Below are 13904 nucleotides of genomic sequence, written 5' to 3'. Positions count from 1 at the left end.
CTTACTAACTGTGTGACCTTGGAAAAGTTACTTAACTTCTGTTTGCCTCAGTTTCTTCAACTGTAAAATGGGGATAATAATAGCAACTACCTCTCAGGGATGTTATAAGGATTAAATGAAATAATATTTGTAAAGTGCTTAGCACAGTGCCTGGAAAATAGTAGGCAATATATCAGTGCTAGCTGTTACTATTGTTATTTTTAAAACCTCTTCCTCATTGATTATTGTTTTTCATTTTTTATTTTCAAATAGAACAACATTATTTTATATAATTCTTGATTGCAAATCTATAGTGTATTCAGCTTGATCATGGCTTAAAAGGCTAGTTTATGAACTAGCCAGGAATCTGATCCCTTAGTATAACATTGTTTCTCTAAGAAAATGTGTTTTGGATTCCAGATATTAAAAAAAAAACGAAACAATCCATTTGTAATCTGGGAACAGAGAATCACCTGTAAGGTGATATTAACAAATTTCCTGCCTATTCTAGGAGCCACACCCCACTAACCAAATCAAACTCCTTTTCCCATAACCAGTCACTTTCAATCTGTGCCAGATTATTCCATAGCTGGGCTAATATTTAATATGATTCTAAGAAGGCATTAAGTGTTTGTAAAATGAGAGGGATAGAAACAGAAATGTATATACAAGGAGAACTGTTAACAACCTTGACTTTTCTAGAGAAAGATAGGCCTTTTAAATCTGCTGTGTTGTAATCATCTGTTCATAATGGAGTTGGAGACTATAGCCCCCTTTTTTTTTTCATTTCAATGTTATGTCTTTATGGCTTAAGAAGTGCTTTAAAAATAAGCACTTGTTATGTTTGTCCCCAAATTGTCCAAACCCAAATAGAAAAATAAAAGTATAGCTAATTTACTGTGGATTTAATGGTAAATAGGTGTTACTTTGGATAGAGCACTGGACTGGGAGTCAGTAAGACCTGATTTCAAATCTAGCCTCAGATACTTCTAGCTGTGTGACCCTAAGCAAGTCATTTAAGCTCTGTCTGCCTCAGTTTCCTCATCTGTAAAAAAAGGGATAATGAGAATATCTACTAGTTGTGAGGATAAAATGAGGTTTTATTTGTAATGCACTTTGTAAACTTTAAAATGTCATACCAATCAATACTAGCTATTATTATCAACATAATTATAGTTATTTAAAACTTTTCTTAAAATTAAAAACTTGTTCTCAATGGTGTTAAATTGAAAGGGTCTAGGTCTTTTTAAAAAATCTCAACACTTTGTGGAGATCTGCCTTGGTAAATGGGAATATTCTGACCCTTCCATGAAGCTGACTTTAGAAATGGGAGCTGATCTGCCATCCTATAAAAAGATAAAGTTGGCTCCATGGAACTGAAGAGTTCACTAATACTACCCCACACTCCCAGATATATGGGGATAATTTTCCATAGTATCCTCTTTGCCTATCCCCATCTTCCATGTCAAGGAAAAAGAGTTCCCAGGAGCAGGTATAATCTTGCTATGAATACTGGGGTCAAAGCTCGGTACAGTTAAGAAATGGTGAGGTTTATTGCTTTCTTATCTATTAAATGGAGATTATAAAGCTGACCTACCTTATTAATGATTATGAGTGTTAATGATGATTAATGATATGAGGAGCTGCATCAAGAAACTCCTAAAGATGCCTCACTCTGAGTTTCCAAATGCCATGCCAAGAGAATGCAATCCACATCAAATAACATTAAACTAGGAAGGTTTTGCATAAAATCTCAGAAAAAGGAATTTATGCCTGAGGACCAGTGTAGCCCATTTTGGAGACCATCATTACTAAGAGGTTAGTCATCAGGTTTATATGTATATCCGTATACATAAAACACTGGGGGACATGCAGTCTACATTTGTGAAGGAATAAGGCCAGGGTAGCTAGGTGGAGCAGTGGATAGAGTGCTGGGGTCAGGAAGACTCATCCTTCTGAGTTCAAATCTGATCTCACACACTTACTAGCTGTGTGACCCTGGGAAACTCACTTCACTCTGTTTGCCTCAGTTTCTTCCTTTGTAAAATGAGCAAGAGAAGAAAATGACAAACCACTCCACTATCTCTGCCAAGAAAAGCTTTCATGAAGAGTTAGACATTATTGAAAAACTACTGAACAAAATCCTCTCACCACCTTAATTCTGAACCCTAACATCCTCCAATCCTACACTTAAATAATAATAGCAATCATTTATACAGCACCTTAAAATTTGTAAAGTGCTTTACATGTGTCATCTTATTTGATACTCCCAACAACCCTATGAGGTAAATGGCTATTATTCCCCCCCATTTTACTGATAAAGAAACAGGCTGAGAGAGGTTAAATGATATGCCCAGGTCACAGAACTAGTAAGGATCTGAAACAGAATTCAAACTTGGGTAGTTTTGACAGTAAATTCAGCATTCTATCCACTGTGCCTTAAAAAAAAAATTAGGTTCCAGTAATGTTAGGAGATTATCCAATGATGACACTGCAGGTCTTCTGAACAGAAGAACTGAATCTTTCTCCTTGGGTCTCTGAGATGTTGTTGGTTCTCCCCACTAACAGCTTTCTTTTCTTTCTTTTTGGCTGTTCTCTCTCCTTCCTTACCCATAAAGACGTTCATTCCCAAAGGTTTTGTCTTTGCCCCTTTGGGCTTTTGTCCACAAAAATTTTCCTCCTAAAAGACCTTGTCCACTGTTAATGATTTCATCTCTCAGCTCAAAGTGACCCCCCCCAATCTCTCCAATACTGACTTCTTTCTTGAACTCCAGCCCCCAATCTTCGACTATTTGATGGATACATACAGAGATTCAACTATATCTATATATATTATTGATGCCACTGTTCTCCCTACTAATCTTCAAACCTGTTACTCTTCAGAACTCTTTCTACTCTCCACCCCTTGCCCATTAGCCAGCCACTAAGTGCCCTCTTTTTCATTCCCACTGACATTTTCATCCTTTACCTTATATGTCTCTTCTAGACTAGTCTAAAATATTTACCTCTCCATCCATATTGTAACAAATATAAACAAATCTTGAATATAGATTACTACTCCTTAGTGAGAAACAAACACCTATGCACATCTGTAAGTATGCAAATATATACATGCATATGTACAATATGTGAATCTGTTTCTAGATTTACCTCACAGGGTTACTGTGAGTCTCAAATGAGACAATACATTTAGGAACCAATGCAAATTTTAAAGTGTTATATATATTTAGTTATCAAGTAATAAGTATTAAGTAACTTAACCTCTTGTAGCAGCAAGCACCCCAGCATATCCAGGGTGGCTGCCAACTCAGGTTCTTAGATCTGCTTTTCTAAAGGAAAGCAACTCAAAATTGGTTAACAATCTTGCTTTAATCAAACACATGTCATTTACCTAGTTCAGGGGAAAAGGTCAGCACCCCAAACTGCAGAGAATACAAACAAGCTATAAGCAGAAGTTACAAGCAGACAGACTTCCACCTGTCTGACCATTACATCCATACCTAGTCATAATAACCAGAGAGGGAAGCACCAACATCTGGGTTTTCAAAGCTGGGGGGGCTCAACAGCTGCCCAGAGTCTCATCTGATCAAATCATGCAACACTTCTTAAAGTGAGCCCCAAAGCAAAACCTCACATCAGGGTTTATATAGCCTTCTCCTAGGTCAGAGAATGTCACAACCCTCTTGACCCACTGCCCAATCACAAAGCACCATGGTGTGGGCATTCCTGAAAACCAAACCTCCCGCCACAGGCTCCAGGTGACCACATTCAGCCTATTAGGGGGAAGAGTATATTTTCAAATCAAGGAAGGTTCTCAGAGTCACTTAAGCCTAGCCAAGGGGCAGGGAAGATCTTAAATTCCCATTCCCATAACACCTCTGCATATATTTCCTCAACAAAAATAACGGGCCAATGTAATGAGATGCAGTTATTATCTGTAATATGCTTGTAATTCCAACAGTAAAGATTTCATAGAGAGACAAGGAATTTAACATTCTACAGAACTTTGATCTTTAAGCAATGATCAGCTATTATGCTTTCCTGTTTCTAGGTCTATTATTGAAAAGCCCACTACCATATTAGTAGAACTTCATAGTTTTCAATTTTGTATTAACATTTTATTAACATTATGACTGCTTCTTATTTGTGTCCTTACCAAAAGTACTTGGGCCAAGATGTTGCCAAGCCCCAGGGGAAGAGGACCCAAGATGCCACAAGGATTGCTAGTCATTATTCTCCCTTTTCATCTCTTGGCAAGGGATTATCAACTCTGGTAGCACCTAGGATAGTTTCCGTAATAATAAGGTTTGTTTACTGCTTCCTTTGTTGAGGAATAGACTAAGCAGATGTCTAATCAGCCCCTTCCTTTCCTATTTGAAATTTCAACAAATATGTTTCTGGTAGCTGATGAGTAATAGTTGATTTTATAGGAAAAGCCTCATTTGTGAGCTGTGGGTAAAAAAAAAAAAAGAAGACATTTTGGACTTGAATTAAATGCAAATGATAATTGCTAATGTATTCAACTTGGCAAATACTAAACAGAGCACATCCTGAAAAACAATTTCTTAGTCTCCTCAATTGCAAGAAAAAAAAAAAGGAAATAGGAAGAGCCTTGTATCTCCATTTTTCTCATTAACATCTTTCATCAATTGGGCTATATGGAATAGTCAGGAAGAACAATAGCAAAATGCCACACATCTAGCAAATTTTTTTCTGTCTACAAGAGAAATGGAAGAGAAAAAGAATTACATAGAAATTCTTCAATAAAAATGAGATTAATCTGTAGATTTTAAAAATCAACATGCCTTCTAAGTTTGGAACAGTAATCAATAAACAAATATTTACTGAGTATGTGTTGTGAATAAAGCACTGTGCTGATGAGAATATACAGAATTATATGGAACAATCTCTGCTTTCAAGGAGTTTATAATCTAGTTGGGGAGATGAAACATTCCATGAGAAGCAATGGATGGAGCTGCTGGTCTCAGAATAGGGAAGACTTGGGGTCAAATCCCCCAAATGACTATTGCTACCTGTATGATTGTAGGCAAGTTACTTGCCTTCTTTAAGCCTCAGTTTCCCCCTCTGTAAAACAGAGATAATACCTGTAATAACTGTCTTACTGGGTTGTTGTGAGGTTCAAATAAAACAATAACATATGTGCTTTGCAAACGTTAAGATATCATATAAATGTTGATTTATTCTTCTTCTTAATTGCTCTTATTCAAGTCTATTATGTATGTATTATTTACTATTCTTACCCATTTAAAGTTTAATAATAGGTTAAGAACACTTCTGCCCCATAACTTCTTTTTTTTTTAAAGCAATTGGTGTTAAGTAACTTGCTCAAGTTTACACAGCCAGTTATTTTTTGTGTAGGTGCCAAGTATCTGAGGCCGGAACCGATCCCAGGTCTCCCGATGCCAGGGCCGGCGCTCTTACTCATTGCGCCACCTGGCCGCCCCTCATGACTTCTAATAATTTGCTTTACCACACAAACTCACATCATAGAGAGACAACTTTGTGTAGTGGCTTCCAAGGCAGATTTAATGACAGATAGATGAAGACTGGCTGGGTGACACTGGGCAAGTCATTTAATCCCTCAGTGTTCTTTCTAGGCAATTTTCATAAGACTGGAAATTGCAGAGAAAAACACTAACCTGCATTGGCAAAAGTAATTTTCTCACCTGCCTCTCCCCTATGCCAATGAAATCAAAGGTCTAGTTCCAATGCCTATCTCTAAAACTAGTATTATACAGTGTCTTATGCTATGAGTTCATGCAGTATCATATAGGAATTCTGAAGATGAATGGATCAGTTTAGTCTGGGAATGTCAGTGTAGCCTATCTTGAAAAGAAGGTAGGAATTAAGCATTAAGGGAAAATACAGCATTCCGTGCAAGGGAGAACAATTAGTATAAGCAAAAAGATGAAGTACTGGGTATTCCTCAGGGAGGAAAGCAGAGGAGATTAATACTATATAAGGAAGGGGGCAGCTAGGTGGTTCAGTGAATAGAGTACCAGTCCTGGAGTCAGGAGGACCTGCGTTCAAATTGGACCTCAGACACTTAAAACTTACTAGCACGTGACCTTAGGTAAGTCACTTAACCCCTACTGCCCTGCCCCCTCCCCCTCCAAAAAAAAGCAAAAATTTTTTAAAAAGTATATAAGGATGGTCAGTTTGGGACAGATTGTAGAAGACTTTAAATACCAAGCTAAGGAACATGGACTTTATTCTATGAGCTATAGGGAACTACTTAAGTCTATTGAGCAAAGGGCTGACACAAGAAAAACCATAATTTAGAAAGATTAATTAGTTGTTGACAGATTAAAATAGATTGGAAGACAAAACTAATAACAGACCTTTATCAAAATGTCCTGCAGATTTGGGGCAGGAATCAATCAATATACCACTATGATTCCTTTTTAGTTCTTTCCTTCCTATTTCTCCTTTCCTTGTTAGATGCCACTGACAGAACCAGAGAGAAAGGATTCTCTTGGTGGGAAGGGGCAGTCAATGGGGAGTAAAAATAAATAAAACATTAAAACAAAAGCAAAAAAGCAATGAATGACAGATGTTATTGTATTGACCCACTAATAATTTATATCTGCCATATCTCTTCAGAGTTTCCATGGTCCTTTCCCTTTCACAGCTACTGAAGGGATATGCTGTAGCTAACACCAAAGATTTCACCTTATTCTATTTCCCCAATAATCTCTTCAGAGGGGAAGATGGAAAGCTCTAGCAAAAAAAAAAAATGTCCATGAGGGATGTGAGGTTAATTCACAGTCCAAGAATATGGAGGACTACGAATGTTGAAGTTTCCTGTGGTTATTTTTTTTTAGTTAATAGTACCATTCCTGTACTTTGAATTGACATAAGCAAAACAACAAACAAATCAAAGCATTTGTCCTAGAATATTTAGTGTATTTTGAATCTGTCTTTGCTAAACAGAATTTAGCTGTCCCTTCAGTATCCTACAACAGAGTTCCATAATGGTAAAACACCAAAGTCCAGCTCAAGAGAACACGAGATAATGTGACATCATCCTGTCATGAAACTCACTAGTCTGGGCTTTCAGTGAACAGTTCATGGAACTCTCCATAGGGCAATGACATATAATTACTGGTGTGTGTGTGTATATGTGAGTTTCTGTTTTGGTACTATGGGCCACTCAAAAATTCTACTCTCTCGGAGAATTCTTGGATGGTCCAAATTTGGCTGTATCAAGATATAGATTCATACTGTGGGTTCTCTGTTAGTGACTACTGCCTGAGAATCTAGTGGATTAGGATCTTGTTACCTAAAATAGGAAGACCTACAAGAATATCAACAGAAATTGATAGACTTTTAAAATTTATGAAAGGGGAAATGATACATGCACAAAAATAATTATGATCATAATAATAGCTAACATTTACATTGTGCTGCAAGGTTTGCAAAGCTCTTTGTATATATTATTTCATTTGATCCTTAAATAAATCTGTGAAGTAGATATTGTTATTATTCTCATTTTACAGATGAGGAAACTGTGTCCAAGGGGCTCAGGGTCACACAACTAGTAAGTATCTGAGGCAGGATTTGAACTCAGATCTTCCTGACTCAAAATCTAACATTCTATCCCTTACATCACACCTATCTGCCTTGTATAAGAGGCATCATATAAGAAAAAAAAATAAAAATGAATATACAAAGAATTCTATTGGGGATTTGGAAGGAGAGACTTGAAAAAAATGTGATGATCCTTAATGTATTGAAATTAATTTAAATATAAATAGTTAATAACAAGTTTAACTGTTTGTATCATTATTCAATGTCAAATCTCAATAAACTAAATTTAATTTAAATTTTTTTTAACAAAAAATTGTATACATACATGAGTATCTTAATGTAAAATAGCTTTCAGATAAATTAGAAAGTCCTTTATATAAAATGGCTTTATACTCAAAAAACCCAAAAACCTAAAATAAGAAATTATATTCTCTTGGCTAAAACAAGTTCATTTGGGCCATTGACATATTAAGTATCCCTGGGGCAAAAAGCCACACATTTTACCAAAATAGCTTCCATATGCATACCAGTATAGTAGTCTTATGAATTAAAAAATTTCATGTAATTGATCAAATGAGACTATGAGTGTTTTCTCTCAGGACCAAGCAATGCAATCCAACTGGATGAACCTTCACTAATTTATCTTAGATCTGGTTGCTTTTAATTCCTGATACTACACTTAGACTCTTAATGTGGGAACTTTTATTATCACTAAGTTCAAACAAATATTAAACAGAAGTCAGTATGTGTAGGATTATACACCCTTGTAGAAGAATATTTCTTTCTGGTGTAGAAAATCTTTCACTCCTCTTTCTGCAAGCGAAGAAAATGATAACAATACTGTAAATATTCTGCCTCTTCTACAACCTTCAGATCCCCAGTGTTTGATACATATAAATGTATCATGGCTTCCACACTTTGACACCACTATTCATCTCCTTCCTATAGTCCAGGGTATGAAAAAAGAGGAAAAAGTACTTAAGGAGAGGTGACTGTGGTGAGTCCTTGTCATCTCTGCCATGGTCAGGAGGCATCTATGAAAAACAACGAGTTTTCCTATGTAACGTAAGATGTGGCTACAGGAATAAAGAGAAAGAAAGCAGTTATTTGAGCAAAAGAATGTCAAACACATGGTCCAGAAAGCAGAGAAACAGAAGACACCAAGGGAAATGCAGATAGATGAGGTGTTTTCCCAGAATCCACTTGAGTCTTATGTAAAAATTATCAAGTTTATCATACAGAAAATTAACACTATTCTAGAATATGTACAAAGACACAGACAGATGAGGTGTTTTCCCAGAATCCATTTGAGTCTAATGTAAAAATTATCAAGTTTATCATATAGAAAATTAGCACCATATTAGCATATGTACAAAAACAAAGAGTATCTTAGATTGTCCTCTTACCTGCCTACTTTCCCTTTGGGAGGACGATGAGGAGGAGGCACTTCTATGGGTTGGAGTGGAGGTTCTGTGAGCCGGGGATATGCCCTTCTCCTCTGAACTCATGGTTGCAGTGAGAATCTAGTCACAAGCACCAAAGACCATCCCAATATAGTTTCAGTCTCACATAGGAGGAAAGAAGTGGATAATTTTTCAGCGTTATTCCATTTTGCAGATCAGGTTTGACTTAAAAGGTTGTGGTGGACTTTGAGGATAGCCAAATCACCTAAAAGTAAAAATAAAACAACCCATGCATAAGTAAGTATATATGTGAGAAGTACAATTTCTCAAAATGGTGTTAAGCAATCAGTCAACAAGTATTGATTAAGTACACATTGTGTTCTAGATTCATAGTATATCCTAGAGTCCAAGATATACATGTTAGGAGATAAAATACAAAACAATGAAACAAATTCTACTCTTAAGGAGCTTATAGTCTAATGGGGAGAAAACAAGTACATATAAAAAAAGTGTATGCACAGTGTAAATACACAGTTAATAAATGCAAATATATACACAGTAGTTAAATATTAGGTGGTCTGGGCAAGAGATCACAAGCATTTGGGGGGAACTGTAAATGCTTCAAGCAAAAACGATGGTACCTGAGATGCATCTTAAAGGAAGAGCAGAATTTTATAAAAATGTCATGGATAAGGAACAAAGGGATGGTCAGTGTGGTTAAATTATAGAGTACAGGAGGAAGAGTAATATCTAATAAAGCTAGAATAGTAAGTTGGGCTAAGTTTATACAGAACTTTAAAAACAAAAGAGGATTTATATTTTAACAGAAGCAATAGAAAGTCATTGGAGTGGCTTGAGGGAAGATCTACATTTAAGAATGATAGTAGCATTTATATGGCACCGAGCAGTGCGCTAAGTGCTTTCCAAATTTTACCTCATCTAATCCTCACAACCATCCTAGAAGGTGGGGACTATTATGATGACCATTTTACAGTTGAAGAAACTGAGATAAGCAGAGGTAAACTGACTTGCTCAGGGACACACACCTAGTAAGTAAGAGCTCAGGTCTTCTTGACCCTATGGCACCTACTAGTTGTCCCTGCTTAAGGAAAATTACTTTGTATAGAATGGACTGTAGTGATGAGAGACTTGAAACATGGAAACCAATTAGGTGTGAAGGTAGAAGATGCAAGATTTGGCAACTGATTAGATATGTGGGATTAGGAAAATGAAGGTTTGGATAATACTGAAATTACAAACCTGAGACACTGGAAGGATAGTGATGCATTTGGTGGAAATAGGGAAGTATAGAAGAGGGGAAGGTTTAGAGGGAAAGATCATTAGTTGGCTTTCAGAAATGTGAATTTAAGAATACTCTGGGATATAATAGTTTGAAATCTCTAATAGGCAATTGTTTATGTGGGACTGAAGCTCAGGAGAGAAACCAGGACTGAATGTATAGGTCTGGGAGGCATATACATCGAGAAATTTAAAAATATTTTAAGTTGAATCCACAGAATTTGATGAAGTTACCAGGAGAGAGAATATAGAGGAAGAAAAGAAGAGCTTTTAGGACGAAATAGTGGCAAACACTCACAGTTAGGGGGTGGGACATAGAAGATGGGTCCACAAAGGAGAGTGTTATAAAGTGTTATAAGGAGAGTTTATTATAAGGGTAGAAGAAGAATTTGGAAAGGGTGAAAATTCTAGAAAAGGCAGGATGACTGAGGATACTATTCAGGATATTGGATATTTTCTATTGGGATGCTGTAGTTATTCGTCTCTTCTATTGTAACACGAAAAGACCTTGCTTATTAGCAACCTGTGCCACTCCATTTTGAATTTTAATCCTAAGAAAGTTGGTCACCAGCTTCTTCTTCCAATGATTTTATTTATTTCATCTGCCCATTCGATCATTCACTAAGTCACTAAGCCTTTGGCTGCACTGTAACTAATGTGACCTGGATAAATTCAAGTCCCCACATGGTTAATTTCACCACACCACCTGGTCAAACTGAATAGAAATTAGCAATATTTACAGAGGAATGAATGCAAAGGGAAGGGTGTCTGTTTTCCTCTGAGACAGAGTACCATAGAATATGTACACTAAGGATAAGTTTTATACCATACTTTCACAACCTCCCCCAAATGCTGCCATACTGGTATACACGTACACCTTGACATATGTGCTCTGGAACCTTTGGTAATTAGAGGTGACTTACTGAAGCATGGCCAATAGCTACTCCATTTTTCATTTGGTTACATTGCAAGGGAGGTTTTCAGTGGTGTGCACAGGACACACTGATGAAGAGAAAGTGAGGTATAGTAACAGTGGCACAGGTTGTGTATGCATGTCTAATATTTGAAAAGTGAGAAATGCTTATTTAAAATAAAACATAGTAAAGTAAAATAAAAAGTAGTCTTCTGCAAAAATCTTTGACCTTAAACCAGTGAAAAATTAAATGACTTTCAAATTTTACTTTTTTAAAAAATAAAATGCCAACAGAAGCTTCTTAGTCTCATTTAAATACCCCTATTCTTCTAAAACAGTGTTGGAGCAATCATGTATGCTTATTGATGCTGGGAAGAAAAGAAAATTGATAGGGATGAAAGTAAATCCAACCTTAGTTGTTAAAAAAAAAAATGACTCTAAGAGAGGAAAAAATTATCAGCATCCAACATAGGCAGCTGGGGGCACAGTGGATAGGGAACTGAAAACTGGAGCCAGTAAGACCTCGATTCAAATTTGGCTTAAATACTTACCAGTTGTTCCCACTGGGCAAATCACTTAACTTCTGTTTGCCTCACTTCCCTCCACTCTAAAGTGGAGATCGTAGGAGCACCTATATCCCAGGGTTGTTAACATAGTACCTTCCCTTCACTTCCCTAGACCAGTACTTCTACCTGGAATTACCAAAATTCTCTGTATAGCTTGTAGAAAGAATGAGACAACAAGTCTAGCAGAGAGGTGGCAGAAACTGGACCCCAAGTTTCATGGAAACAATGGTGTCATACTACAATCATTGTTTGTCCATCCAAATGTACTATCAGACAAAGTTATAATGTTTTTCCACCCATACTAGAATATAGCAAATCAAAGTTAAAGGACCTAATGGTTTACCCTCTGGGAGAGTACCACATCCAGAAGGTCAAATACATAAAAGAATAAGCTTTAAAAGTAATAGCAGGGGCCAAGTGCATGAATCACTATCTATATCAAGCCAACACCTTGGAATCTATGTCATGGTAAGCGCTATGGGGAAAAAAATGCCCAAGTTGGAAAGAAAACATGTCACTTTCTTTTCCATAAGAAATATTTGATCAAGGAACTAAATTTTGGTGTCCTTGAAGGAAAAGGGAGCAATGATTGGAAGTCACAGATAGAGCTACTTGAAACAGGAATGGGTTTCTTCAGGAGGGAGTGCTTTCCCTCTCAATGGAGGCAAAAGATGCTACCTCCTTTGGTGAAATGTGGAAGCAGTGTTACCCACTTTGGTAGATATTTAAGTAAGACTTTTGGCTAGATGGCTCCATTCCAACTTAGAGATCCTCTCATTTTCCTGTGCCAGACAGTGAGAATCTAGTCTTGCTGGAGAAGATAATGAGCAGTATCAGTATTTTCTGAGAAATAGATGATATAGCTGTAAGAGGGCAAAAAGAAAACTTGGAGGAATGAATTCAACTGAGGGCAGCATCAGTGGACTCAGACAGCTATCTTCAATCAAATTATAGATAGGGGAAGGAAAACATGGCTGTCGCTTAAATTTTACCAGGTGAGGTGGTTGGTTACCAGGTTGATGGTGAGATAAGACATACATAGAAAATCTAATTCTCTAATGATACTGGACTAAGGATGAAAGAGTGAGGTAAGGCAGAAGGGCAGAGAAAATAGGATAAAATGTAAAGAGGGAGTCTTAGGGAAGACAACATAAACATTAAGTATGCACAAAATAAATACATATAAATGCATAAATACAAAGTAATTGGAGAGAAAGTGGTGGGAGGAGGGGGAGGGGGTTGGTTCATGAAAGGTCTCAAACTTGAGAATTGCAGGAAACTAGGAATACAAAGAGGCAAAGTTGAAGGGAGAGTGCATTACAGGTCCCAGGCATGGAGGTCAACCTTTGCAAAGGTTTGCAAAGAGATGGGAGAGGGAGTCAGTCATGTGTGAAAGAATAGCAAGGCCCATTTGACTGGTCTCTAGCCAAACTTCTAGCTGTGTACTGGGAACTAAACTAGAGCAGAGATCCAAGAAGAGAGACCCCAGATTGTGTTGCCGTGGGTACTAAGAAGCCTATCCAAGTTCAGAAGATACTCTTCCCAATTTCCCAGCCCAACATCCATTTCTAAGCTGCCTCCCCCACCCCTCCCCAGAATTGGCTTAAACCTTGAATCCTGATTTATACCTGTAGTCTGTAACCTTTAACCTCTTGACTAATCAGAACTCTGGACTCTCTCAGTCTCTACACTCCACTGCTTTAACTCTCCTTAAGACCTCTTTCTATCTGGTCTGAACCCAGTCTTGACTTAGAACCTTGCCCATGTTCTTCCTTCACTCATTGGACTCTAACCTCTGATTCACCTTCAGAGCTCCGTTGACCATTTATCTTTGGCTCAACTCCCAGTCTCTACCTGGTTGGAGGCCACCCATGACCCAGCACCAACAGAAGGCTGAATATGCTAATATGCCTGGCAGAAGCAAGCTATGTGTCATCCACATGGGTTCATGGTGCCAGGGAATTAAGTTGTTTTTAAAAAAAAAAAATGGGACTTTTTTTATTAGTGCTATTGGTTCAAAAAACAGATTTAACTTGCAGTTAGTCCTTAACAAACATTTATTAAGTGCCTACTCGTGCCAGCACTGCACTATAGTTTGCTGACTCCTGAACTAGACTGTTTAACCCTTGAACCTGAATCTGCAACTGGTTTTTGAATCCCAGCTTCCACCACTTGGAGGACCTTATTTATTGT

General features: G+C 37.2%; 1 protein-coding gene across 2 annotated transcripts in view; it reads right to left on the bottom strand.

The window, feature by feature from the left end:
• OSBPL6 (oxysterol binding protein like 6) overlaps positions 1-13904 on the bottom strand; it is a 276138-nt gene that overhangs the window by 117067 nt on the left and 145167 nt on the right. Inside the window, exon 3 of one of the 2 annotated variants that reach the window (XM_069068487.1) lies at positions 8937-9198. In XM_069068487.1, coding sequence (XP_068924588.1) covers positions 8937-9038 — 102 coding nt within the window. In that variant the 5' untranslated portion in view covers positions 9039-9198. Of the gene's footprint in view, positions 1-8936; positions 9199-13904 lie in introns of those variants that run through there. The other variant, XM_069068488.1, reaches the window with a different exon arrangement.

This window comes from Petaurus breviceps, unplaced genomic scaffold (assembly GCF_028583685.1).
Source record: "Petaurus breviceps papuanus isolate PSGF00001 unplaced genomic scaffold, PetGlider_PUasm1.0 90763, whole genome shotgun sequence".
Taxonomy (NCBI): Eukaryota; Metazoa; Chordata; class Mammalia; order Diprotodontia; family Petauridae; genus Petaurus; species Petaurus breviceps.
The sequence above is the reverse complement of the archived record's forward strand: the minus strand, read 5'-3'. Positions and strand labels throughout refer to the sequence as shown.